A 25,463-nucleotide genomic window follows, 5' to 3' on the forward strand; every position below is an offset into this window, starting at 1 on the left:
TGCGCAGCCCCAAGCGCGCTCCGTCAGCCCCCACAAAATGGCAGCCGCGCATGCCCCGGGGCCCGCGCTTCTCGCTCCCTCGGCACCCCCGGGCGGTCCCGCCCCATGGGTACACCCGGAGGCTGTTGGGAGAAGGGGGAGCGGTAGCCGCGCTCCCCTCGGAAAAGCGGCACCCTCGAAAGGGGACGGGACGGCACCGGGCACCGCTGAAGAGAGCGGAGCCGCAGCGCAGCGCCGCGTGCCACCCACCGCTACAGAAAGACCAGCGCGAGCCCGAGCGCGCTACCTCATTGGCTCTCATTTCTCTGCCGCCCACTGATTGGTGAACAATTCCCCCCACGTGCTCTCCCTTCCCTCCTATTGGCTCCTGCTTCCCGCTCAATTCCTGTTTGCCCGCCGCCGGCGCTGTGCTTCTCCGTGTTGCGCACCGCAGTCCTGCGGTCCCCTCAGGGCAGGGATGGCGGTGGCGGGCGGGGGTTGCAGCTCTGAGCCGGGGCAGGCCTCCCTCCTCGGCAGCGCCACAACGTGGCCCTTGAAGCGCTACGGCCGCTTCCTACCCGCGACGGACGGCGACGATGAAGGGCAAAACACCTCCTCTTGGAAGGTGACAGGCGGCACGGGGCGGGGGAGGGTGGCTGTTTGGTTTTGCTGTAGCTGGCTGCACTGGGGTCTAGAAGGCCGCTGTGTAGCAAGCAGTAATAAATGAGGCCTTTGCAGGTATCTTTTTGCAAGTCCAGAGATAATGCAGGAATCGGGAGAGATTTTGCTTTATGCATTCTTAGTGTAAACACATCAATGATATGATAGCGGCCCACTTTTTTTTATTCCTTCCTTCAGCAGTGACCTGTGGTATTACAAGTTGGAAGAGTCCAGATGGTTGTTTAAAGTAGTTAAATCTGCATATGGAGTTATAATTAGTAAAAAATTCTTAAATGTGCCTCCTGTCTGAGGGAGTGGAGGGCAAGTTGCATTACTGAGAGGTAAATTATACACCTGACTTCTAGCACTGACCTTTGAAACCTCTTATTTTGCATTAGAAATGGAAAATGTAGATTATGTGATTACAGGGCTAGATTTTTATTTTGTCTATCTTTTTAAAGGTTTTTGAATCAAATGAAGAATCAGGCCATCTTATCCTTACCATTGTTGTATCTGGCCATTTCTTTATTTCTCAAGGGCGAACAGTACTGGTAAGTTTCTCATGTGTAAAGCATGTTTCTCCATTCATGTTAGCATTGGTATTAACTTCATTTCCCTTCTCAGCTTCATATTCTCTCCCACTAAAAGGAAACCGCCAATTTTATTCTGCTCATGGTAATTCTCATGTGCTGCTTTCTTTTTATCAGAATAACACTGAATGCATTATTTCATACTGAGGAAGTGTTTCTTCTGTGGCCCTAAAAATCTAGATTAAGATGTAATACTAAGTGCTGCTGGGGTTGAAAGATATGCATTTGTTTTTTTCACGATTCTTCTGCCTAAGAAAACAGAAGAAATACACTGTTAAGAAATAGATAAAAATATAACTGTTAGTCCCTATAAGATTTGCTGTATGATCCAGCTAGTTTCTTGCCAGTGACCTGTTAGTATTTTGATTATTTAGTTTATCAAAGGGTATGCATTTTTTTCTGTGTTGGGTAATGTGATCTAACATACATGTTATATTCATGGAGACAAAATAACAACTTCAGAGTTGTGTCAACTGATTTTCCTGTAGCCTGTACTTAAGCATGACCAACTACTAAACTGTAAAGATTTCACAGTGACACTGAAGAGGTTAACAGAAACACTCCATCGAGAAGGAGTTGGTTTGATGCTCATGACAGAGAAGGCCTGTGCTGGAAAGTGGAATCAAGTGTGTTCAGTGCATATCGCTGATACTCAGTGATGATAACAAGTAGGAATTGGCTGGTAAATGTATTAGAAAGCTATTACAAGCCACTGGAAGATGCTGCAGTATTAAGATAACAAAGACTTTTTTTCTTTTAATACAGAATATGTAAGAGAGTATGTTGTAGCTTTAAATATGTATAAGCTTATAAATTAGTTTCTGCTGTGCCTCTTAAAAGGTCTTAAACTTACAGAAATATCTTGTAAGTATAGGGGGAGAACCAAGAATACCCTTGATTTTTTTTGGCCTGTGAGTGTGTTGAGAGTATTGAATAGGTAATGAATGAGCTAACAGAGAGCTGTCAGCTCTCAGTCTGGATACCCCTTACACAAGACATGGTATTTGGCTCGCATATTTATTGAGGAGAAATTGAGTGTTCTTGGACAAGGTAAAAATGGAAGAGGGAAAGTATTTCAGCAGTTGTCTTGAATAAGAAAAAGGGATGGCGTAATTGAAAGTCCAGGTAGTTAAAAGAAGCGCAACTGAAATGAGACTTGCTGCCATCTCTTGCCAAATTCTGCTTGGAATGAATCAGTGCAGAATGCGCCTCGCTGGGGCTGGTCGTGTTTTCAGTGTCCCCGATCAGGCGGCTGTAACTGTTTAGTAACTAGTAGGCTTACGTTACTGTGTAGAATGTCCTTGAAATAACCATATAAAGGCTAACTGAAAGTAAGTTTTAATAACTAACTAAAGAGCGAAAAAGGCACAGACAAAAGCTGTACCCCTTCAAAGACTGCGTCTGGCAAAGACTGAATCTGGCAAGTAGCAATGGGCAGATAAAAGTGTGCTGTCGTAAGGGATGAATGCAGGAAGTACAAGAAAAGCTTTGTAACTACTTGGCTGAGAAAAGCACTTTGTTGCAGCTCTTGGGTTTAGTGGCTAGCGAAGCTTTCAGGCAGCTGCTTTGCTTGAAATGCCAGATGAGGAATTTCTGAGATCTATCAGGTCTGTTTCAGCTTCTAAGAGACACGAAGATATTGCAGTAACGATCACAGCCTAAGAATAGTTTAGAATAGAGGTGGAACAGACATGCTTGGTAAATGTGACTGATATCCAATAATGAGAATTTAAAAGAAAAAAAAAGTTGTGTGGTTTTTTTAAAATAAATTTATTTTGGCAATGCTTCTATACCAACCTTAAGGCCAACGCCAACATTTTTATTAAGTGTTAGACAAAAGGTATACACAACTGGTGTCGTATGCATTTTAAAACCTGACTGTCGGTTCCTTTGGGTGCCCTTCTTCGAGCTGCAGGTGTGTTCTGTGCATACAGAAGTAAACTAGTGTGAAGTGCATTGGTACAACATGCCCTATGCCTGTTTATATTTCTCAGAGACTGGAGCAGTTGTTTTCCTCCCACCGTTCCTCTTAAACATACTTGACTTGCTGAAAAACCTAGCAAATACCCAATCTGTTCTAAACGTGGGTGGGCATCTTCAGAACTATGTTAGGTTTCCTGTTTACAAGGGATTTGGTCCAGCACATCTGGCTTAGCGTTACTGCTTAGGCTTGTTCCTTAAGCACATGCGCTCCCAGAAATGCATCCCTTTTCCCAACACTATGCAAGACTGATATGCAGTGATAAAATTCTTTTTCCTGGGACAATCCCAATCTACAGGTATCTTTTCAGGCTTTGAAGAACAGTCTGTGGAATCTCTTTAGTAAAGCAGCCATTATCATCAAACAGAAAGGTAATGCACAGGGATTGTGCTGAAAAAGACAGCACAGGCAGTGATGCTGTTGGCCAGTAGCCGATAACAGCATTGATGTCAAAGTAAGTATGACCATTACTGGATCTCTGAATGGTTTTCTTCAATTAGCAGGCAGAGACACTAGAAACTCAGTATCACTGTCCAAGGACAGTTTACACCATGGTCTTTGGACAGAAGTCTTCTAAGGCCTGTTGACAACAGGATCTGGACAGCAGGAGCTGCTTACAATGCAGTAGCCTCAAAGCTAGCCAGAACTGCACAGGCCACTGGTGAAGTTTTGCAAACTCCTTATTGAGATGCCATATAACAAAAAAGTTGCAATACTGTGCAGGCTATGTTATTGCTGTAGAAATAATCAGACTGTAGAAATGGTTAATCTTACTGGTTCTATCTCCCTCTAGTCTCCAGCTCTCAGGAGCTGTCAGAAACCTGTCACAATATTTAAACAGGGTTTGCACGACTAAGTACATATAGTTCTTTTGAATCTGTCACAGACCAAATCCTCTCACTGGGGCTCCATTATAATGGACAGTTTGTCACAGAGGATAATGTGAAAGTTTCTGCTCCAGAGGGAATGTATCAAGTTTGATAGAATGCTGCAATTGTTGGGATGATTCAGCTTGCGGTTTTGCTGTGTACGTTCATTTCTAGTTGCTGGCCTGGGCTCGTGAGTATTTCCTTTTCATTGCCAAGGTGTTCTCCAACATGTACGTGCTGCCTTACTCACTTGCATTGAAATTCCCTCAGGTACTTGCAGAACTGTTTCTTGCTGTGTAGTAACTGCATCCTTTAAGTTGTTGATGTCTAGTCTTTTGATCTATCTTCTAATCCCTACTTTTCAGACCTTTTGATGTACTACAGGCTCCTGGTTTTGAGGGAACTGGATAACAATTATCGTAGCTTTGTACCTTATACCTCTGCATAGGAACACAGTGAGGCACAAGATCTGTGTCACAGGGACACCATTAATTTCCTCCTCAACTTGAACTCTACTATAACTATATTGTATTTTTGTATTATCTCCTAACTATATTATATTTTTGTAAAACTTCTGTGGGTGAATAATAAAGGGATTTTTTCCCTTCTAACAGTAATCCAAGAATGAACTGAACCATTAACTAAATCCAAGAATTTATTCAGTGGTGAACGTTCCTAACTTTTTTTTTGACTACAGCAGTAATGATAGAGGAGGAACTCTTGCCCCACCCCAAGAATTTTAACATGATCATTCTAAGTAAGAGTTTAAAAAAAAAAAAAAGTTGGTTTTCATCTGGCATCTGTAACAAAGAAAACTTATTAATTGGATGCTTTTAAAACAGGCAATACGGTAGTATGATATATTCTTATCTCTTCTAGTTTAAAATTGGGATATAATGTAGTAAAATCAGTGCATTAATAGATGCAAGCTATCTTGGCTTGTACCTTCTATTTTCTTTAGGAAGATAAAAGAATGCATCTGTTCTTCAGTGGTGCGTACATTTTACAAAAGCCAAAATGAACTTTTTTAGCTGCCAGCAAGCTCTGTGTTATGCTGATAATACTGTTGGTGGCTGCTTTTTAAAAAGTCCAGCAAAAAAATCAAAGTCACATACTGAAAAGTGTGAACTTCCAGACTTCAGCTGTTTTGTACTTCACATAGAACTTTTCTTTGTTCATTCTTCTGCAGTGAACAGTGATGTTAACTGAACTAATGCTTGCCTGAACTCCGTGCTGATCAGTTTCAGAGTTAGTTTTCTGCTAAACTAATCTTGGTTGGCCAATGTGCTAGTAATAGCTCCCAATACTTGCTCTCTTAGTGAGCATGGGCCCTACAAATAGCTTTTCGGATGAAGGCATATTTTGTTGTGTTGCTTAGTGATTCTTTCATCAAACTTTTTTCACGTCAACACTTCATTTGCGAAATAGGAAAATACATAAACTGTTTTCTGTAACATACTCTCTTGTCAGTGTGAAAACAAGAGGAGATAGCTTGCGTGTAAATTATTTACTTAGTGAATCCTCTTCTTTGGTCTCTGCCTTTCATCTACATACAACTTTCACTACAACTCCATTTGCACAAAACTCAGGTTGCGTAGAAATCTTTATTTCATTGATGGTTGGATTAACATGATCCATTCTAGGAAGAATATTCAAGTGTTCCTGACTTGATATAAAAATATTTTCTCTGTAATGGATGTATTTATGTATTCTCTTAGTCCTTTTTGTTTTCTTAAAGCAGGAGTGTTAAGAAACCTTTTCTTTTTCTTAAAGAATTCTATCTATTTAGAGACAAGTGAGACTGACTCTTCTATGATCCACTTGTTAAGAAGAACAGTTATAAAATAGTAATAAAATATTCACATATCCTAACAACTGATTTTTTTTTCTAATACATGTGGTAGACTACAGAATTATTTTAATGAGCAATAAAATAGTAGAATATTTAATGAATTCCCTTCTAGCAGTCTTTTCACTAATGGAAGTAGAAATACCATTTTCTTGCCAAAAAGAATGCTATAATGTATGCACTGAGTCTCAGCACTTCTCAATCAGGCAGATTAGTAAATACCTTGTGCTGCGTACACTGCTGTGTGGTTGAGGTGCTGTAGGTTTGAAACAATTGATTACAGTATCTGAGAATGCTCCAGAACCGGTCATTAAAGTACTTCCATGCTACCATAACAAATAATTGTGGACATGTTCAGTGTTTCCATCAGTTGCTCAAAGAAAGCAAATTAATTATTTTAATGGGTATACTTTTGAGGAATGGGTATGCCTTCAAGATCACTTTAAACATTCACTGCCAGAGACATACTTGAAACTATCTTAACAAGGAAACAACTGCTTTCCTTTTAAAATACAATCTACTTGTGATCAGCCAAATAAAATGAAGAGGAGGGTAAATGGAACTTCAGAGCATGTAACATAAAAATCCTTAATGTGTAATGCGAATCAAAGGGTGGTGTGTTTTGTTTTTTTTTTTTTAAACAAAGTTCTTCCTTTGGAATTAAATTACATAACATATTTTTAGGACCTGGCTTTGCTGCAGTGTTGCCTAACAGACTGCATATTTTATGGTAGAAAAATCTCATTCTTCCGTACTGTAGATAATGAAATTTTAACAGGAATATCTCAACAGCATCTCTGTCAATTTCTGGCCATATTCTCAAGATACATCATGTTCTGTTTACCACAACTCTTTCTTCCTTTCCCTCCTTTGAATCAGCACATCATGAAAATTGTAAGTTGGTGTTTTATTCAATGCAATTAATTCTGGTGCTAGAATTCTTAATATCCTACAAATTAAACAAATTGAAATTGTGAAGAGGACTTATTTAATAGGATAAAATTAATCCAGAGTAATTGATTTGTGACCTGATCTTTTAAAGTGTGGAGTAAATGTCCTTAGTGCCCTCCTGGTCCCCTCATGACTTCTAATAAGCTAACAGTTCTTAGGATACAGTAGATTCTAACCTCATTAATTAGGCAAGCATTCAGCAGACGTTCTGGTATCTTGATGCTCTCTTCGCAGTGCCTGAAACTTATGCACCAAATTTTTGAGATCATATTCACAACAGTGCCTTGGGTAGACAAAGGTCCCTGTGCAATAAACGAGGACATTGGACAGAAACCTAGGGAAGCGAGCAGGTTGCTAATGCTGCTTAGCAGTAGTACGTTGCAAGGCTAGAGAAAGATTGGTTTTTTTATTAAAGGTCCTATGATTGCTATTTGAAAGAGTAGAAGGAATCTTAGTTTTATTGACTTACTCAGTACCACAATTGTAGTTCAAAAATTCCAATTTTAGTTTATTTCAATATGTGTTGTTGACACGATTGTTTTGGACAAGCTGAATATCTTTCTGCATTAGCTTCCCTATTTATGTTTGATATAATGATACATTCCTGTTGTATAATGATTATGTATTGGTGATTGGCACCAATAGAGAGTTTCAAGGGGTTCTGATCTTTATTTTTTGCTTGCCTCAATTCTTCTAAAGCCAACTATTGGAATAGTTTTTGAAGAGTAGTGATATCTGTTAATGAAATGTATTTGTCCTAAAGTTGGAGTTTAACATGTGGTGTCGATTTAGGGAAGTATATATTTTGTATTAGGAGTTAAAGAAGAAATTGCTTAACCTGACTTATTAATGGGCTGCCCTGAAGAGCTTCAGCCAGCTAAACTCATGAGCATCCGGTTCATCTGCCTAGGTCCCTGGTCAAGTGTCACTGTTCTGAAGTGTAGTTTTGGAAAAAAAAAAATTCAGGTTCTCACTATGAAATACCAAGGTTTATCCTGGGTTAGGGGCTTATCTTTGCTATTCACTCCTTCAAGGGGCTGTAGTTTGTACCCATGTCGGGGAACTCTTTCTAGAAAGCTGACACCTGGCAGCATGTGCTCCTGCACCCAACACTGCACTTTGGCCAAAGACATTCGTCAGTTGCTGTGTCCCCTGGGCATGGTTCTCTCAAGGGTGGCTGCGTTCGTCCTGCATTTGCTGCTTCATTTAGCTGTCCTGCCTCGTTAGAGACAGAGCACTCTGTTTAATGAGTTCAACCCTGATGTGTTCTTTTCCACAATCAAACAAGCTTAATAGCAAGATTTAAAATCCAGCTTTTAAGAGATTGGGGGTTAAAAAAAAAATTGCATGCAGAAGGATAATGCAGAGCTTAACATCCTTTTATTCCTTATTCCGATTAGTTTGCTGTCTGTCTGCCTTGGGTTGGTTTTTTTTTGGCCTTTCACCTCTTTCCACTTCCTATTCTATATCTTCTGCAGATCTGTTTGAGACAGCTAATGCTTACACTAAGATCTCAGTTATATATAGCATGTGTTTTCTGCTGTGCTCTTATCTTCCCAATGATGCTACACAGAACACGCTTGGATACTGACATGTAGTTTGGAAATTTTTGCAGGGACAACTTACTGCTTCCCCTGCTGTACAAGTTGAAGTGCAAAATGGCAACTCACATTCTCTTTTGGGAAGGGCAATGAGTTAAAAAATCAGTATTTTTCAGATATATACAAGCATTTGATTTATAATCCATATGTCAAGTTTCAAGCAAATACTTGTGAATGTTTCCCAATTTTACTTACTTTTCTGAAGGCATCTCAGTTTTGCCTGTACTTTAGTGTTCAGTATAATACTTGAACATAATTTACAAGCTTTTACAGATTGTCTGCTCTCACATCCTTATTTTTACTGTCTCTTGAGATAATGCTTAATAACAGTCTTCTCAACTGCAATATCTCTATTCTGTTCCAGGCTTTTACTAGATGTATTGACCACATTGCGTAGATACCTGGAAATAATTCTACCATTCCTTTGTTTCCCAGTTAGTCACTTCTAAGAATAAACAAGATGTTCTTCAGCATAAGTGTTAAGTAATAGTAGTACCTAGAATATTAGAGGTCCAAAAATGTTGGTATTTGTAATGCAACAATTCACTTAAAATCTAGGTAGTGAGTATTATTTCTGAAAAGAATTTTCACTGTATCTTACATCCTCAGTGAGGTGAGCAGACCCATGGAGTAGAGTTCTTGATAGGATGACACAGTAACTGGGCAGTGCCTCTCTCCGTCTAGGGAAAATGGCAGGTTGTTGAAGCCATCCCTACTGGTTTTGTGTGGTGTTGCATGAGGTTGCAGGTGGGGTGCTCAGAGCAGCAGAGCATCTTAACCTTCCCCAGAAAAGTGCTTTCTCAAGTCTCTTCTTTTGCCCTGCAAAGGCATCATGAGGGGAACTGTGCTAGTTCTGCTCTGCTTACCTTGGGAAATGATTGGATTAAGGAATTTTCACAGGTGCCTCCCTGGAAACTGAGCATGGCCTTTGCAAGTAGAAGATTGCTGTGGTTTTGGGGTAATTTTGTACCATGGTGCTGCCCAGCCTGAATTAGAATGGGGCAAGTGGGATGTTGTCTGAGGCCTTTAGCTTTTCTCTTCTGCCATCTTGCTTCAGTTATCAGAGGGAACCACTCTGGCAGCTATGCTCTGGGATATTAATTAATACAATAAAATTCCTTTGATCTCATGCTGAACTCATCATTTCTTGCAAATGCACATTCCCAGTCTGTAGGATGCCCAGCTGACTCCTTAGTCCATTACATTATACAATGCATACATTCATGCTGAACTGTGAACTCTGAGAACAAACTGTTTTATTTGCATTTCATGAGCTTGTTATAAGTGGCAGCCAAAACTAGAGAATGTGTGTCTTTGTGTGTCGCATTCTGGGTTTTTGTTTGTCTTTTTTAATATTGGTTGTAATTTAAGGGCAGAGTATATAATGTTTGTGGCAAAAAGAAAGTTTTCCTTCCTAAGCTATTGTTTACACATGTTTCAATGTCATTTGAAAACATCTGTCTCATGAATGAGTAAATCCAAACTAAGTGATGTAAGCCATAATAGCTGAACTGTTACACAAATAACATTTCTTAAATAGATATTAATTTTTAGTTAATACTGGGTTGCCTAAAGGCCTTGCAATCTAACATGAAATGGATAATCTGTTGCTGTGTTCATATGTGGCTTAGCACCATAGGGTTTCTAGATTATACAATAATAAAAATATTCATAAATAATACGCAATACCTTCCAGCATAGATCATAGTCCTCATTATCCAGCAGCTTTTTGAATGCTGAAATGTAAAACCAGAACAAAAGCACTTCCCAATTAATGACGGACTAGATGACTGTAAGGCTAGACCAGCATTATTGGCTTCTCTGCCTCATGTAAGGTGTGGTCACGTCTTGCCTGCTTCTAAAATATTTGGCAACTGTCTTGCTTTGTTTTCTGCTTCATCTTAATTCTTCTCAGGGTCCTCCCTCTGAGAGGCTTAGATTTTTTGACAGAGATGTATGAAACTCTTTTCCTTTAAGACAGTGTTCTCACAAGTATGATCCTGGAGAATGACATAAGGAGTATATGCATGATTGAAGGTTAATCATCCAACTTAGAGAAGCGCTGCCATTTATATCTTCAAATTGTAAACATTTGAAGTCTTATGTTCCTGCCCAGTTGTAGGTTGCCTTTTTGTCTATGTTCCTGATAAATCTTACACTGCCATCTGTCTTTGCTCATGCCCAGTACTGCTCAGCAATGCCCAACTCTGAATGTAAATCAGGAATGGATGGTGCCTGCTCAAAGGGAACAGTGACCACACCTGCTTTGTTCTCTGTATTTCTGTCAGTGGCGGCAGCAGTCTGGAGGGACTAGTACTTTTTCTCTGTCAGTGCGTATGTCCAGTGCAGGTTGAGAGTCAATTCATTATCTCCAGAAATGCCGAAATGGACTATAATCTCAATATATTGCCATGCAGTTTCCAGGATCTACCCCATGCCTAGCTCTTGAATGTTGGCAGAGATCCTCTTGACTTTGAGCAACGGAACAAGGGACAGATTTATTGTGGTCTTCCTTCTTGTTGTTCTGAATTCATTTGCCTAACTTCCTATGTTGACAAGAGAAAATTGTCATTATTTTGTCTTAATTCAGGCAGCCATAAATACCGTCTATGTTGACTGAGGTAACATGGAAAAGCCATGAGGAACAGAATACACCTTCTTAACGTGGTGCAAAATCAGGCTTATTTGCTGCTTAGAACTGAGGAAAATCTAGAGGATCCTGACTGTAATGACAGTTACTGATGTAAACAATTTAACAGTGGAGTTCAGTCTGAGTAGTTCTGCAGACCTGAGTTTGTCTAAAACATTTCTTCTCCTTTTTCAGGTAGCTTGCTTGTGCCAAATCAGCTCTGTCGTATTGCTGAAGTACTGCACTGAGTTTTTCCTGTTTGGTTTGGCTAGTCTTAGTTATTTGTTTCTGCTTGGCAATATACAATTAACCAAAGGTGCGAGAGGAAAGGGAATACTTTCTGCTTTGTTCTTCAGTGAATTAAACTTGAAGTAAATTAAATTTCAGTTAATTAAATTTTTGGTTTGGAGCTGAATAATTAGGAATATATAAATAAAAATTCCAAATACTGGTTTTTTTTCCAGCATTCTTTACCTCAGAAACAGGACATATAAAAGGATGACAACCTGGGAAATGTCAATAAAATAGTTGGTAGGAAAGTTAAATGTTGGCTTTTATGTTTTTTGGGGTTTTTTTTAAACAGTTATTGTTTTAAGGAGACATTTGTTCTACCTACGTCTTACAGTGAAAGGAAAAACACTATAAAAATATGCTTAATATAAGAACAGCTATATTTAAATAAACACAGTTGGTGTATATCAGAACTAGTAACTATTTGAAATGAACAGAGTAGGCACAATTGGCCACAAGTTAAAGTGAAAGAATAGGATATTAGAATTGCTTCACTAACAGCATTCTGGGGCTTGGTAGTGGAATCGGAGAAAGACCAAGTGGCAATAGAGAAATTCCCTATGGCACAAGCAGCTGTCATACTCCAGCACAATGTCCTAGGCTGGTTGGTTGTCCACGACTCAGCCTGGCTGCTTATCCAGAGTCAGCAGCATGCTTTGAGAAGGTATGGATATTCCCCTCAATATAAGTAAGTTAAAAGATGTTCAACATTTATGGCTTTAAATGAGGGAATTAAGTGTGGATATGGAATTCACCTTATGTTAGTTTGTATTTATTTCACAAAAATAAATACAAATGCACTTGGTCTGCTGTATTCCAAAGAATGAGAGTATTTACTTTCAGATTATTTGTATAAACATCAAGAATATACCCTTTCTGGATGGGATAGCTTAAAATATTTTTTCTGCTTTATATATTCTAGTTCTACATATCCCATTTTCTCTCTGTTCTGACTTGAGAGCCCATCTCCTGCCCCATTCAAACTCTGCTGCACTATGTATGTTTTCTGCCACCAGATGTTTCCCTTCTTGAACGCACTGTCAGCTGTACCTTACTCTTCTAACTTCAGTTGTTTTCCTTGCTTCCTTAGTAGATCCCTTCTAGCAACTATAGCAGCATAAGCACAGCACAAGCTGATAAGCATTGTAGCTGGACGTCACTCCACATCTCCTCTAAAGTCCTTCTCATGTACACAGAACAAATCTGCATTTTTGTATTTTGTACAAGCATGTACTCAGACTTCTTTGCAATGCATATGCACAATTAATGCTGACTTTTTGCTGTTGCAGATGCTGCATTCTATTTCCATGATGTTGGCATGACTGAAATTCTTGACTTTGGACATAACTTTCTGCTGTGCACAGTCGCTAGCTTAACTTGCTGATGCTTTTCCATTTTCAGCATTAAACGATATTTGAGGGCCAAACTCTGCACAGCTATGAATGTCCTTAGCCAGATTTCAAAGTAATATATTCTATGGTGCAACTGAAAATATGACATGTGAAGCGCTACTGATTTATTCTAGAAGTGTTCTACCAGTGCTGTGCTCTTTTCTTAGCCTGCTAATCTAATCTCATTTCTCAGGCATTCCGCTCAGTATCTTCTTCCCCCCTCCCCACCCCAACTTTAGTGTCCATATACCAAGCTCTTGTTGGGCAGGTCTGTCAAAAGAGGCTAAAACTGCACCCCTGCAAAGCCAGGGATGCTAAAATGCCAGGTGTACAGAGGAGTAGGGGTATTTCACAGGCTTCCTTTACTGTGTCAGACAAATTCAGACTACATGACAAACTGACCTTCTTCAGAGACTTCCTACTATTTGACATCAGAGAGGATTTTGTCTGTATGTGGAAGGAGGGTGCCCTCAGCACGCCGGACACAGCCTTCTGCTCCACTGCTTCAGCAGTGTAATTGCATCATGTAGTATGGCTGGAGAACACTGACTTACCAAGACAGATGCTCTTTTCTGTTGTGAGGTCTATCATTTGCAGTTTGTCCTTCTTAGGAGCCAGATTCCTTTACTAATTCCTGTAAAAGCGTAGGATAGCTTGGTACTTCCCATCGGTCACAAAGTGAAGTCTTCCTATTTTGACCTTGAGGCTTTTCGCACCGTAGCAAGTCCTACCTTGAGACATTTTGAGAGTGCTCAGTGCAGACAGACGTGCTGCAAGTGACTGGCCTGTCTTACCTGTTGTCAGCACCTGTTTTTACGGTGCAGAGGGAAACTCTTTTCTCCCTCTGACCCCAAATCTTTTGGGAATGATACTTGCATGCTGTCTTGCATTCTGGAGTCCACCATAGCAGGTGTCTGATTAGCTGTGTGTCTGTGATCCAGTTTGCCTTTGGTTCAACTCTTCATTGCTTGCTAGACATTTCTCTTGTAAAAGTTCAGTTAAAAACCTACATGCAATTGCTGCATGAGACTACAAAGCCAGTGCCAGCACATTACAAGAGCAGTGTCTTACCAAAAAGTGACTTCTTGTACCAAAATAGAATGGCAGATGGTTTCCCAGCCCGGACCTGCATAAGATGGATAGTACCTCTGGCAAAAACATGCTGCTGGCAGTGCAGGATGGACATGACTTGTGGTTCTTGACCCTTAGGACACCTAGGAAAAGCAGCCTATGCGAAAAGCCATGGTCATTGAAAGCACTATGAGTTCAAATAAAACAGGTAGGTAATTTCCTGCCTGCCCTTAAATTTGTTTGAGTTTTTTTGCCCCCTAAGCTTTGGTAACTAATGACTATGTGGCAGTCTGTGAAATACCTTGGGAGACACAGTCCATTGCCTTGCAATTTTTATATGGTGTTTTCAGCTTCCTAGGGGTGTTTTTACAGAATACTGAGCAGGCTGCCTTGTTTGAAGAGGCTGACAGTTAATGCAACTGGAGTATAAAAACATCTTTATCAAGTTATGAAAGCTGCTTCTTGTTTACCTGAATTCCATCTGGAGAAAATGCCTATCCGGGCCTTAGATAAACTAACTGCTGTCCCATTCTTCAGGTTTGCCTGCCCTCTGCTGCCCTCTTGGGCACCTTCATGGGATGCAGAAGAATTTAAAGTGCTCTGTTGCAGCTGTTTTATTATGCATTTCTTGGAGGCTTTCATAACATGCACAAATATAAACGTAAAATATATATGGAAGTTAGAATGTACCTTGACATAGTGTTGTTATTGGAGCTACAGACTCAGATTTAATTCCTAGTGTGGTAAAAATTACATATTGGCGATTGTTTGACAGATACAGAAGTTGCATGTATGCAGATGACTAATCTTCATTAGGGATTAAATTACATCACATAAGTGTGTACTTCTGAGTGTTGCATGTTTGCTGTGCAAGTAGTTCGTGTTCTGCTTTATTTCAGGAAGGCTTTTCATTAATTGATTCCCACAAGTGGTTAAAGATAGTAAGAAGAGCAGACTGCCTGCTGCTTCGTGCACAGTCAAGGGTAAGTTGAGTTGCTTCTAATATTTCTAATGCTAACACGGTTCTGTGTAAGATTTCTTAATATTGGATAAATTAAACCAGATGTTCTGAGATACTGTAAATTGTCTTAAAAATTAAAAGATTTTTTTTTTTTTTTTACTCTAGGTATTAAACAAGAAAGATTGAATCATCTTAATGTCTTTTGTAACTGCTAATGTTCAGGTCTTTTAGACTGCTTTCTGAGAGTTAGCTTCTAAAACAGCTAGACTGGTATTTATTTTAGAATCTATCTGCCATGGCTAACAATCAAAAAGATTAAGCGATTCTGTTACAGGTACAAAAGCGTGCTATGAGTCATACTTCAGTTTGGCAAACAAAGTATCTAAACAAACTATTATTTAGCCATTTTGTGGCCCCTGACACCTGGCACAGTAGTGGGAGTCTGGTGATTCAGGCATTTGGTATTCAAGGCAATGAAAGGGACCCTCAGATCTCATGAAAAGCGGTTGGTCAGCCTTTAAATAATTAAATGGCACTTGTGTGTTACTAACTTATGTATAAATTTCATTTTTCTTTGTTCTTAGATGAACTCTGAGAAGTTTCTTATTCATCTACACTGAGCACTCACCAGGTTTTTCAGAAACAAAGCCTCTTTCAAAATGAGAAGAACTCTCCCTTCTCCCCTGATAGTTTCTAGGCTTTGTTGTTTCAGCAGACACAGCTGCCTCCAGTTTAACTATCTCTACTTGACAAGAGAATTCATCTCTCAGATAAAAACAGGAATTCTGGAAAAAGATGACGAGCCCCTTGTTCAGTAGCTGCTAGTTTAACTCTTTGCCCCATTCACAGAACTATTAAGGCATAAAAACATTTCAAGCATTCTGAGATGTTCTGGCGTTCTCCCCTGGCAGGAACTCTGGGATAGACTGGGTTATTGCAATTGCAGGTAATAGCAATATCCAGAGTAGCTGAAAACTGTAAAAATTCCTGTGTAGTTGTATTTGTCTTTTATCTGATTCCTTTTATGAAAGATGCATAAATATTTCTTCACAGGATGTAACAAACCAAACAATAGAGTCTGCAGAGGGGAGAATGCCTTGCTAATTGCAAGATAAAAGCAGATGTGAGGCATAATAAACATTGTTTAAATATAAGGACTCATCTTGTTTCAGAATAAGCCTATTCTAATGGTGGCTCTAGGAACTGCATAAGTAAGTATCTTAAACTTACATAAATTTTAAATTCATGGGTGATGCTTGCCTGAAACTGTAACGCCTTTGCTCTCTGATTTTTGTCAGATTCGTATAATACGTGGAGTATCACTGAAGAAGACTATCGAGCTGTTGCAGTAATTAGTTCTGATGAATCAGTAGATCATCAGTTTCCTTCACAGTTAATAGAACCAGTTCCGCAGCACAGCATTAAGGGATTCTGCTGCATCTCACAAGAAGCACAAAATCAACATCACAATCACTTTGAGGCTTGAACAAAGCTCTGAGGGACAGTTCAGAAAAGGAGGAATATTAACATAGTCTTAAATGAATTTGTTTACTTACCATAAATTCCCATGACTTAAACTGGATTTAGTAGCACTGCAGTGGTCTTATCATACAGTTTCTCTACTTTATATCCTGAATTGTAGCTGAAGTGATTCCTTAAAGGCTGTCAGTGTATATAGCTTCTGTGCTAACCTTCAAAAACATTTAAAAAAATTCAGGAAGCCAGCCACATCATGTGAGGGGTTACATCTCAACCCTGATAGACCTAAGTAAGGAAAGAATCAAGCAGAAGCCATTTAAGCAGAGGAAAGCAAGCTAGGTTTTCAAAAACCAGTTCTTATATCTGAGTGCACAGGGCAACTAAGGAGCATGGGCAACTAAATATTACACTATAATTTCTGGTTTATCTTGTACTCCTTGTTTTTTTTAAGCCATTAATACGGCGTTTATAGTGAAATTTACTCATTTCTTAAGAAATACGATTTTAATAGGGCACTGAGGACTCTTAGCTAGCAGAATGAGTTTCTAAACTATATTTTGAGAAGCTTGGTGTTAATATACTTGAAGGAACAAGACATGTAGAGAAGATGCCTGTTGTGGATCGCTATTGAAACTCAGCTGTACTAGTGGAAGTTTTATTCAGTGAAGCACATGAGTGTCTAATTCAGAAGCCGTATCTGTCAGATGAACGCTTGTGTCTTGCACTTCGCTGAAAGAAGCAGCTGCATGGCTGTGACTGCACTTCATACAGCTCCATCTCTAGTAATCACTTACCTCACATTAGTCTTTGATGTGCCTCTGTGTATGAAAAGCTTTTTTTATATGAAACAATCTGTAAACAGTAGCAAGTCAAACATTCTTAATATTCTGCTAGTAAGTCGTTTCCCTTCATACTGTTTTTATTGAGCTCACCCCATTGCCCCAGCATGGGAAGAGGTGCAAATTTGATGATCCAAGTGACCTCAACGTTCTCTAATACTTCAGCTCTTGTATGGTTCAGGGGTTACTGCCCAGTACTCAGTTTATGCTAAAACTTGACATCATCTTAGCTGAATTTGAGCGCCGTCTCTCTCTTTCCATAAAGGAAAAATGTTTAATTTACAAAGTCTATTGTTGTTTATAAACTGCAATCTTAAGTATTTAACAGTCATTGTGAAAAAGCAGAGGGCAATACAAGTAGCTCAGACTGAAAACTGATTTGGGGATTGTAGGGATAACTAAAACAAGTGTTCTTTGAAAGTCTCCAAAAGGAATTCAAATTAAGATGCAAGTTACCTTTCTGTCATTTTAATGAGAACTCACCTGTCTGGCATATCCACAAATCAGTTCTTGGTTATGTGAAGCTGACCCGGTTAAGTTAGCATCTTAGTTAATTAGAGGAAATGTAACTCGGCACTGGTAAAATGAGTGCTACAGTTTGTATTATTTTAACTTTTTTTTTCCCTTTAAAAGACAATGAGACAAGCTTTTATGCTTACAATGCCCTAAAAATCATTTTATGCAATACAAGCATCTTAAAATAACGTGCATATAAACATGCAGGCTGTCATGAAGAGCTAGCTCATCTTTGAGACAAAAAAATCTTTGAAGTGAAAGATGTCCTTGTATTCCTGTAATCAGCAGTCTAGCAGCACATCTAGTCATTAAAAAAATGATTTTGACATTGGTATCTCAGAAGGATGAAGATTCAAATAAGCTAGATTGGTCCACAGAAAACTTCCTTTTCTAGTACTTTAACCGTGTTTAAAATTTGAAATGTCAAGATCAGACTGAAAGTCCCATTAATTCTCTCCCTTAACAAGAGCATTCAGTATGTATCTGCCTTACATCAGTTGAATGTGCTTAGGACAAGCTTATCAGGCACGACAGACTCTTCAGTCCTCCACTTTCAATGCAATTTGCTGGACCTCATGTACTTAAAAAAAAAAAAAAATCTGTTACGATGCAGCACGGTGACCTATACTGGGGGTCAATTCTATCAATTTTTTATTTATTTTTAGTATTATTGCACTATTGAAGTAATGCATTTAAGTTTCTTGCACTCCTAATCAACTGTGTTAGCATCTATTCAAGGAACAGCAGCACTCAGTTGCAGTGCCAAGCTGAATTTGTATGTTTGGCTATGCACAGGCACACCAGGTAGGTAGGGAAGGCTGGGTTTGATGCAGAGAGTAACGTAAATCCTAAATGGAACATACAGTTCTTTTTGTTTAGATTCCAAAGTTAACTTCTGCTTACTTTAGTGTAATTTCGTTTTTTGTCACAAGTAACTGTTCAGAGTTGGCATATCCTTGTAGAATACTACTTGCAGCAACAAGAACTTAATTTGCCTGCTGTACGTGTAAAAACTCTGTAGTTGTGGCAAGGTTTATTCACTTGGCTAGACCTTTAATTAGTTGACAAGCGGCCCTGCTCACTTACCATTTTCTTGGTTTTTTTCAACTGATTTTCAAACTGGGAATCATAGTCTTCTGGCTTAGCTGCTGGGATAAATGAAGACACAGCGGGGAAAACTTGTTTCTTTGTACTTAAGTTGGTGCAGTGATCCAAAAATTTATCACCTCCTTCATAACTATGACAAATAAGAATTTAATTAAATCAAAACAGTTTGAGGGGATTCACAGTTAATTTCATTTCTCTTTGGTTTTTGAGCAGAATGAATGCCGCATGTTTCGCGTTCAGTTTGGTGGAGACTCAAAAGAACAGATGCTAGAACACTGCTGCAATTGCGTTCAGAAACTTGCAGAGTACGTACCAGTTCAAGTAACTGATGAACAAAGCCAGCAGCCCTATCACAGTCTCCATCAGCTGGCTAATGGTGAAAATCAAGTGCAGGATACTGAACAAAGTGCATCAGTACTACATATAGTAAGTATGCAAGAACATATAGAAAAATAATCAACTACTAGTGTTAGATCTGTAAATGACAAATTTTACTTCTGGAGAAAGTTTGCTGCAGCTATGAGACCATCTCTATGGAATACGATTTGGGAAACCAAAAATTCAGTTTACATGCAGGGAAACCTAGTTAGTGAACGGGGGTAGGGTTATTCAGGAAGTCAGCTGCTGAAGCTGGCTGTCGTCTTCCTATTTTCTTAGTGTGCCTGAAAAAAAGTTAACAGAACAATGCTAGAAAAAGGGGTTCTAGCTCCTCAAGCTTATCGTAATATACCTCAGAGCAATCAGATGCCTTCGTTTTGGCCTCCAGAAGGTCACTAATAACTGCCATTAATATACATGTCATGTTATCATAGGAAGAATGTTAGCAAGCATATGGAATGAGATTATAGGTGGAAAAAGCTTTGGTCTCGGGTTTGAACTTCTCCTTAGCTAGGGACCCTGGAAACGAAGAGAACAATTCATGCAGGGCTCAGGCAAACATAGGAAGTTACTAACTGTTAAAAGATATGGCAGTGAAGGCTGCAACCAAGTGTTATTTACCAATTCCAGTCAGATTGTTGTATGGTTTGGTGGAAGACTCAGATGCTTTCTGCTGAGGTTAATAAACAAGAAGAGGCGGCAGAGGATGAGAGCTGAATAGTTAAAAAAAAGGTCTACAGTTTCATCCGTGTGGTTTTCAGCTAAGACTGCTGGGAACCACCTGGCAGACTTTCAAATAAATTATACAGGGTAAGAAAAATGATTGGAGCCATTTAAGTAACCATGAATTGTGTTCTCCCTTTTGTGTTTACCTACTCCTGTTATATAATTAGTGTTAATAATTGTAAATATAGCAATTGTATCAATTTGAGCTTAACCTGACACATTTAAAAGTGATTTCAGGGTAGGAACAGAATGTTTCCCCTCTCCAAGACAAAGACGTAAAGTAACTGGAAAAGGCAGAGGCAGATAATATTTCTGAGGGTGACTAGTTCTTAAATATAGGCTCTCGTGGATATCCTGAGGATCACATTTACCAGCTCTAAAAAGCATCCCTGCAGCTAACGTAGCCAGGATAGCTCTCGGGTATATGATAAAAAGAGCAGGACCAAGACTGAGCCCTGAAAAAGGAATATCAAAGCTTTCAGCTACATCATTTTCACGATATAATCTAGGAAGGTCCCACTCTACTGGGCAGTGGAATCGTATTTGGTAGAGAAAGTGCAGGGAAAAAAACATATTGCTCATTTGACTCACACTGTTTCCAGGAAGGCATATGGGAAACCCTCAACAGCTGATACTCAAGATTTATTGTTTGTTCTTTAAGCAGATTACCTCTACTTTGGGCTTTGCTCATTTCCTGATAAGCTAAAGCAAAGAATGAAAGGTAAAGACAGTACTTTATGGCAGAATGCTGTTGAACACCAACAGTTGTACTATTGGTATTAATAATGCTCTTTCTCCAGAAGTTAAGACTGAAAACCTTGCTCAGAAAATAGAATTGACAACTTGAAACCATCTTTTTCTGTGATGAGACCCATGGGAAGGAAAAAAGCATGCTCCTGCTGAGCATTCGTACACAGCATTTTTTAAAGTTAGTTCCAGTAAGTAGTTTAAAAGTTATCTTAGTTTAGACGTGACAGTTTAACTACGGGCCCATTATTTCATGTCTTTCATTTTTAAAGACTTGAGCAGATGTGCATTCAGGTTCCATAAAAAGATGCCTTTTTACTGCATAAGGTAGCTGAGCACATTCTCTTCCCGTTATCTCTAAAAATGGAACTACTTCCCTCCTTGCACATACCCACACTCTGCTTGGTAACAAGCCCTTATTTGCATTTGATATTTTCTAGCCAGATGAGCCTCTACCAGATTCCTGCCTTGGAGAAAGAAGATCTGTAACACAGCTAGCGCAGGTAAAAAAAAAAAAAAATCTAATATTTAGATCCTGTAACTGAATCTCTCAGGTGCAGAGAGAGCACAAGCTATCTCATATGCTGTAAACATCTGGTAACTGTCTCCACTGAACATCGGGATGCCATCATCTATACCGACAAAACCACAGGATCTTGTGTAACGGCCTGCAGCTAGGAAATAAGCTGGAAACCCAGGTATTTCATGGTGTAATTACACCATCTGCATAAGAACAAACCACCACACCGAGAGCAAACAAATACCCAGAGGTCACATCCAAATAAATGGCTTTGTCACTCTCTGACTCTGCAGAAACGACCTCTGCAGTCATAGCTTAAGCCTGAAAATATCAAGCATCTTTGACCCACAACAAAAGATGCCCTAACTCAATTGACAGCTTCACTGAGGTGGCCAGGGTAAAGCCATATTTAAAAATAACTGGAAGTTGACTGTTGCTTGTCTACTGTATGAATTTGGGACAGCACAGAATGAGATGACTGAGGAGAAAACTACTCTCTCCAACCTCTGTTTTTGTGCAGTTGCTGTGGGTTTTTCTTACCCTTCTTCCATATTGATGGGATGATCAAGTCAATGTTTCTTCACATCAGTGGTTTAAGGGACAACTCCTATGCTCCCTATTATGAATCTGTCCTCTCTTAAACCCAAAAAAGCCTTTTAAACACCTCTGTTTTCAGAAAGCAGAGTTCCCTGTACTCATCTCAAGTGGCGAGAGCTGTATTACACACCCTGCTGTTTCGTTTCCAACAATTTTGTTACTGCCCTCGTACAATGCAGCATGAGCACATCAACAAGTCAGAGCGATCAAACAAGACAGTTTGCCTTTAGCAACTCTATTTTTCATGACCAATCTCTGCTTTAAGAGGCAATACTAGGAAGTGTAAATTAGCACCAACATTATGAAGAACAATTTAGTTTCTAGAAACTGCTATTCTGTGGTCCTTGTATAACACAGGAGCATGATACCTGCTTCAAACAAAGCTTTCCGCCAGCGAGGCCTCTATTTGCTGTACACATTCATCTCGCTTCAATTACTAACAAATTCCCCAGCACAAAAAGACTCCTTGCTGTGGTAGTTTCCTACATGCTCCTCTACTTGCCCTTCTACTTCTCAGTCAGCTTAACGCACCTGTGCTCTGAGCTGGATCTCCCATGCCCTGGCCCTCAGGCTTGCCATAAAAGTTTGCTCAGCGCTGAACTTCTTTTCCCAACTTGAACTTCAGAAACGCACCCTTTCAGCTGGTGCTCTGGAACACTCCGGAGTTAAATTTCTCCCTTTCCACCACTTCAGGAAGCTAGCAGAAGCACTGGTTTTAAGCATTTTCTTGCATTTTTTTTTTTAAATATTTAATGGATATTTAATGGTGTTCAATTTATGATTAAAGATATTTTTCTCCAATCAAGACTATGGCATGACCCAGAAAAAGAGCAATACTGCAGTGTAAACCCACAGTAAGACCAGCAAAAATATTAAGGGTTGATTTTTTCCCCCCTCACAAGTGAAACACAGCTATGCTCCAGCTGTCAGCACGCCCACCCATCTGCCAGTTGTCAAGCTCTGTTTGAGGTTCAAGCAGCAGAAGCGAGGGCCTGACTGAACAGCAATTCTGACTTTCCCAGATGGAGAGCCTTGGTTTAGCCTGTGCCTCTCCTATCAGCGCATCATCAAAAAAGAGGCCAAACCAGGCATTTGAAATTTTTTTAAAGCCAGATACAGACTAACTAGCATTAGGCATTGCCCTGTAACACCACCATTCCCCTTGGATCGCCTCTGCACATCACACTTACCTCATCATGAAAGCAGCACTTCAGTGATTTTCTTTGCTTCTGCTCTCCCATTCAAAGCATCCAAAAAGCATCCAAAAAGCATCCGTAGCTGATGCTGCAGCTTTAATGACTTCAGCACAGACGAGTAAAGGAGGTGAAAGGCTGAGTGGGCAGTGAGGTCTATACAACATTCACAGCCCCAGTGATGGAAAAATTTTGGTGCAAACACTTGGTCATTAACACATACTATGAATAACACGGTTTACAATGAGCAGCAGCCCTGGCTGCAGTAGGGCCTTTGAACTGTGAAGTAACTGTTTCTTTAACGTGGCTTATATCCAGCAGGAAAGCTGGCAGCCCGCCCCAATAAAGTTTTAGTCAAGCTGCTTCAGCTTGTTGTTGTAGGACCAGCAGTGTGGAAAGTGCTCGGGAGTTGCCCAGTAACCTACCGGTCCGTTGGACTTGTGCATTTCTGCAGTGTATCTAATGGCCGAGGGCGGCATCGCCTATGGATGCTGGGAGGCCGTCAGGGCTTCCTCAACCTCAGCGCATGACGATGTACATCTTCCACTGTGCTGCCACAAGTTTTACACTGTAAAGTGACATGATGCATCTAGTTTACCCATGCCAAGGGAGGACGTTGGGGGAGAGGGTTAAGTGGGCACGAAAAGGATGTTTTAACTCTTAAAAAGCCCAATAATTTACTTCTAAAAGGCATCTTGCTAAATTAAGAGCTTAGAACTACATACTTGGTTATCCTTACACAATTAAAGTGGCACTACATACGCTTCGTGCAGGCTCCTTTTCTCTTACACAGAATGGATATTCACGAGGAAGCCACGTTACCCAGGAAATAGGCATTTCTGATTTAAACAATTGCAGAGGAATTCAAAGTTTTGTAAAAACTATTCAAATTGAAGCTGGGTATCAGAGAAAAAAGTACATGCTGACATCATCTGACTGAAAGCATTCAAACAGCATTAATAAAAAGGCAGATGCATCTTTATTAAATACTGAAGGAAAGCTTTGACGTAGCTGCATTGTTACGCAAACCGTGTATGTAACGTTACCTTTTACATCCAAGATTAGTGCAACACCTTTGGGTTTTTACTTTCGCAGTCTGTGCTGGAAAAGAAGTTTGAGCTCCCCCTTGCGTATCAGCATTCGGTGTGGCACGCACAGGAGCTGGGGCCCTTCATTCGCTTATGTCTTATGGATCAGAATTTCCCAGCTTTTGTGGAAGACGTGGAGAAGGAATTGAAAAGACTCACAGAAGGTTGAGAAATACCGGCTTATTACCACAGGAACGCACACTCCAGGATACCCAGCATTCGGGATACACAAGCTTAAGCGTGATTAAATATTTGAAAAAGTCTCACGCCTTTTTTTTTTTTTTTGGTCAGTGTTTTATTTTTAAAAACAGGTGAATCCACTTTTTATACATCATTGCACTTCAACAAATACACAGAACACAAGTTCATGCATCTACAGTTACGCACATCATGAGAACCCTGTTAGGTCTATTTCTACAATCTTTAAATCATGAGAAATTACAGTGTCAAACTAAAGAGTATAACTAGTTGCATAGAATATCACCATGCTGTAACATTTCATCATTTAAACAAAACAAAAAAAAATTATAAAAGTTTGCCTGAATTGAATGTACAAGAATATGTTGAACACATCAGTGCAAAAGGATTTGAGAATTTACATGAGTTAACAAAAAAAAAAAAAAAAAATCACTTAAAAAGCAATCATATATATATATTTATAAACTGAAGTTTTGTTTTTGTTTTCAACTGCATTCCACCACCACCACGTTGAACCATTCCAGCTTTTGAAGTCTGATTATAGGACACCCAAGTCTCTCTATATAGGTTAAGCCCTTAAGATAATTTCAATTTATATTACTTCTCTAAGTACCAGAACAGTATAATTCTCTCATCTTTCAGACATACAGTAAGGAATGAATATCAGCAGCTTAAAAATGAAACACAATTACTGTATTTTGGTTTTCCCCCTCCCCCAAAATATAAATATATACTGTATATATTTTTAAGTTTTGCTGTACTTTACAAAAAGTATCACTAGATGGCAGCAGTGCGTTTTAGAGCTTTGCCAATTTTAACAGCTACAGGAAGTAAAAAATGGCGCATGCGTGAACCGGCTTACTACTTCTAATGTTTAAATAGATTTAAGGAAAAAAAAAAAAAAAAAAAAAAAAGCAACATTCACAGCACATCAAGCCGAAAATAGTTTACACCTTCTACACTGAAGCATTATTAAAATTTATCTGGCTAGGTCATCCTTACAGGAGAGGCTAAATAAGGCATGCTTTAGACAGTCATATTGTTGCTCACTTGAAAAGGAGAGGAAAAAAAAAAAAGAAAAAAAAGAAAAATCAGACAGAACTGGAGTTCTAGAACCAAGAGTTCCAACCCTTAAATTTAGCAGGTCATATTGCCATCAGTCTCTCAGAAACTTAAAGCTCTAAAAAAGAAATGAGAAAAGGTGCTAGTCAATGCCCGGCAGCATTTTCAACATCACGTGCCATAACAGCGT

At 39.4% G+C, this 25,463-nt stretch overlaps 2 protein-coding genes across 3 annotated transcripts in view; one reads left to right on the top strand and one right to left on the bottom strand.

The window, feature by feature from the left end:
* The first annotated feature begins 457 nt into the window (after positions 1-457).
* On the top strand, positions 458-25,303 carry REC114 (REC114 meiotic recombination protein). Its single transcript, XM_087743533.1, has 6 exons — positions 458-604; positions 1,101-1,190; positions 14,762-14,845; positions 18,978-19,190; positions 21,056-21,118; positions 24,021-25,303. The coding sequence occupies exons 1-6, from the start codon at positions 458-460 to the stop codon at positions 24,180-24,182; spliced, it is 759 nt and encodes a 252-aa protein (XP_087599659.1). The 3' UTR covers positions 24,183-25,303.
* The window catches only part of NPTN (neuroplastin), a 60,854-nt gene continuing 59,996 nt past the window's right edge, over positions 24,606-25,463 (bottom strand). For both annotated transcript variants that reach the window (XM_087743531.1, XM_087743530.1), the window contains one exon: positions 24,606-25,391. The gene's annotated coding sequence lies outside the window, so the exon portion shown is untranslated. The remainder of the gene's footprint in view (positions 25,392-25,463) is intronic.

Source organism: Nipponia nippon, unplaced genomic scaffold, assembly GCF_047370975.1.
Source record: "Nipponia nippon isolate SJK-2023a ecotype South Korea unplaced genomic scaffold, ASM4737097v1 scaffold_9, whole genome shotgun sequence".
NCBI classification, from domain to species: domain Eukaryota; kingdom Metazoa; phylum Chordata; class Aves; order Pelecaniformes; family Threskiornithidae; genus Nipponia; species Nipponia nippon.

What these genes read in the sequence shown, in the direction of transcription:
- REC114 (XM_087743533.1), top strand. Translation starts at nt 458, where the DNA reads ATGGCGGTGGCGGGCGGGGGTTGCAGCTCTGAGCCGGGGCAGGCCTCC. An exon ending in CTCAAGGGCGAACAGTACTG is followed by an intron (nt 1,191 to 14,761) that starts GTAAGTTTCTCA and finishes GCTTTATTTCAG; the next exon opens with GAAGGCTTTTCATTAATTGA. An exon ending in TGCTTCGTGCACAGTCAAGG is followed by an intron (nt 14,846 to 18,977) that starts GTAAGTTGAGTT and finishes GTTTTTGAGCAG; the next exon opens with AATGAATGCCGCATGTTTCG.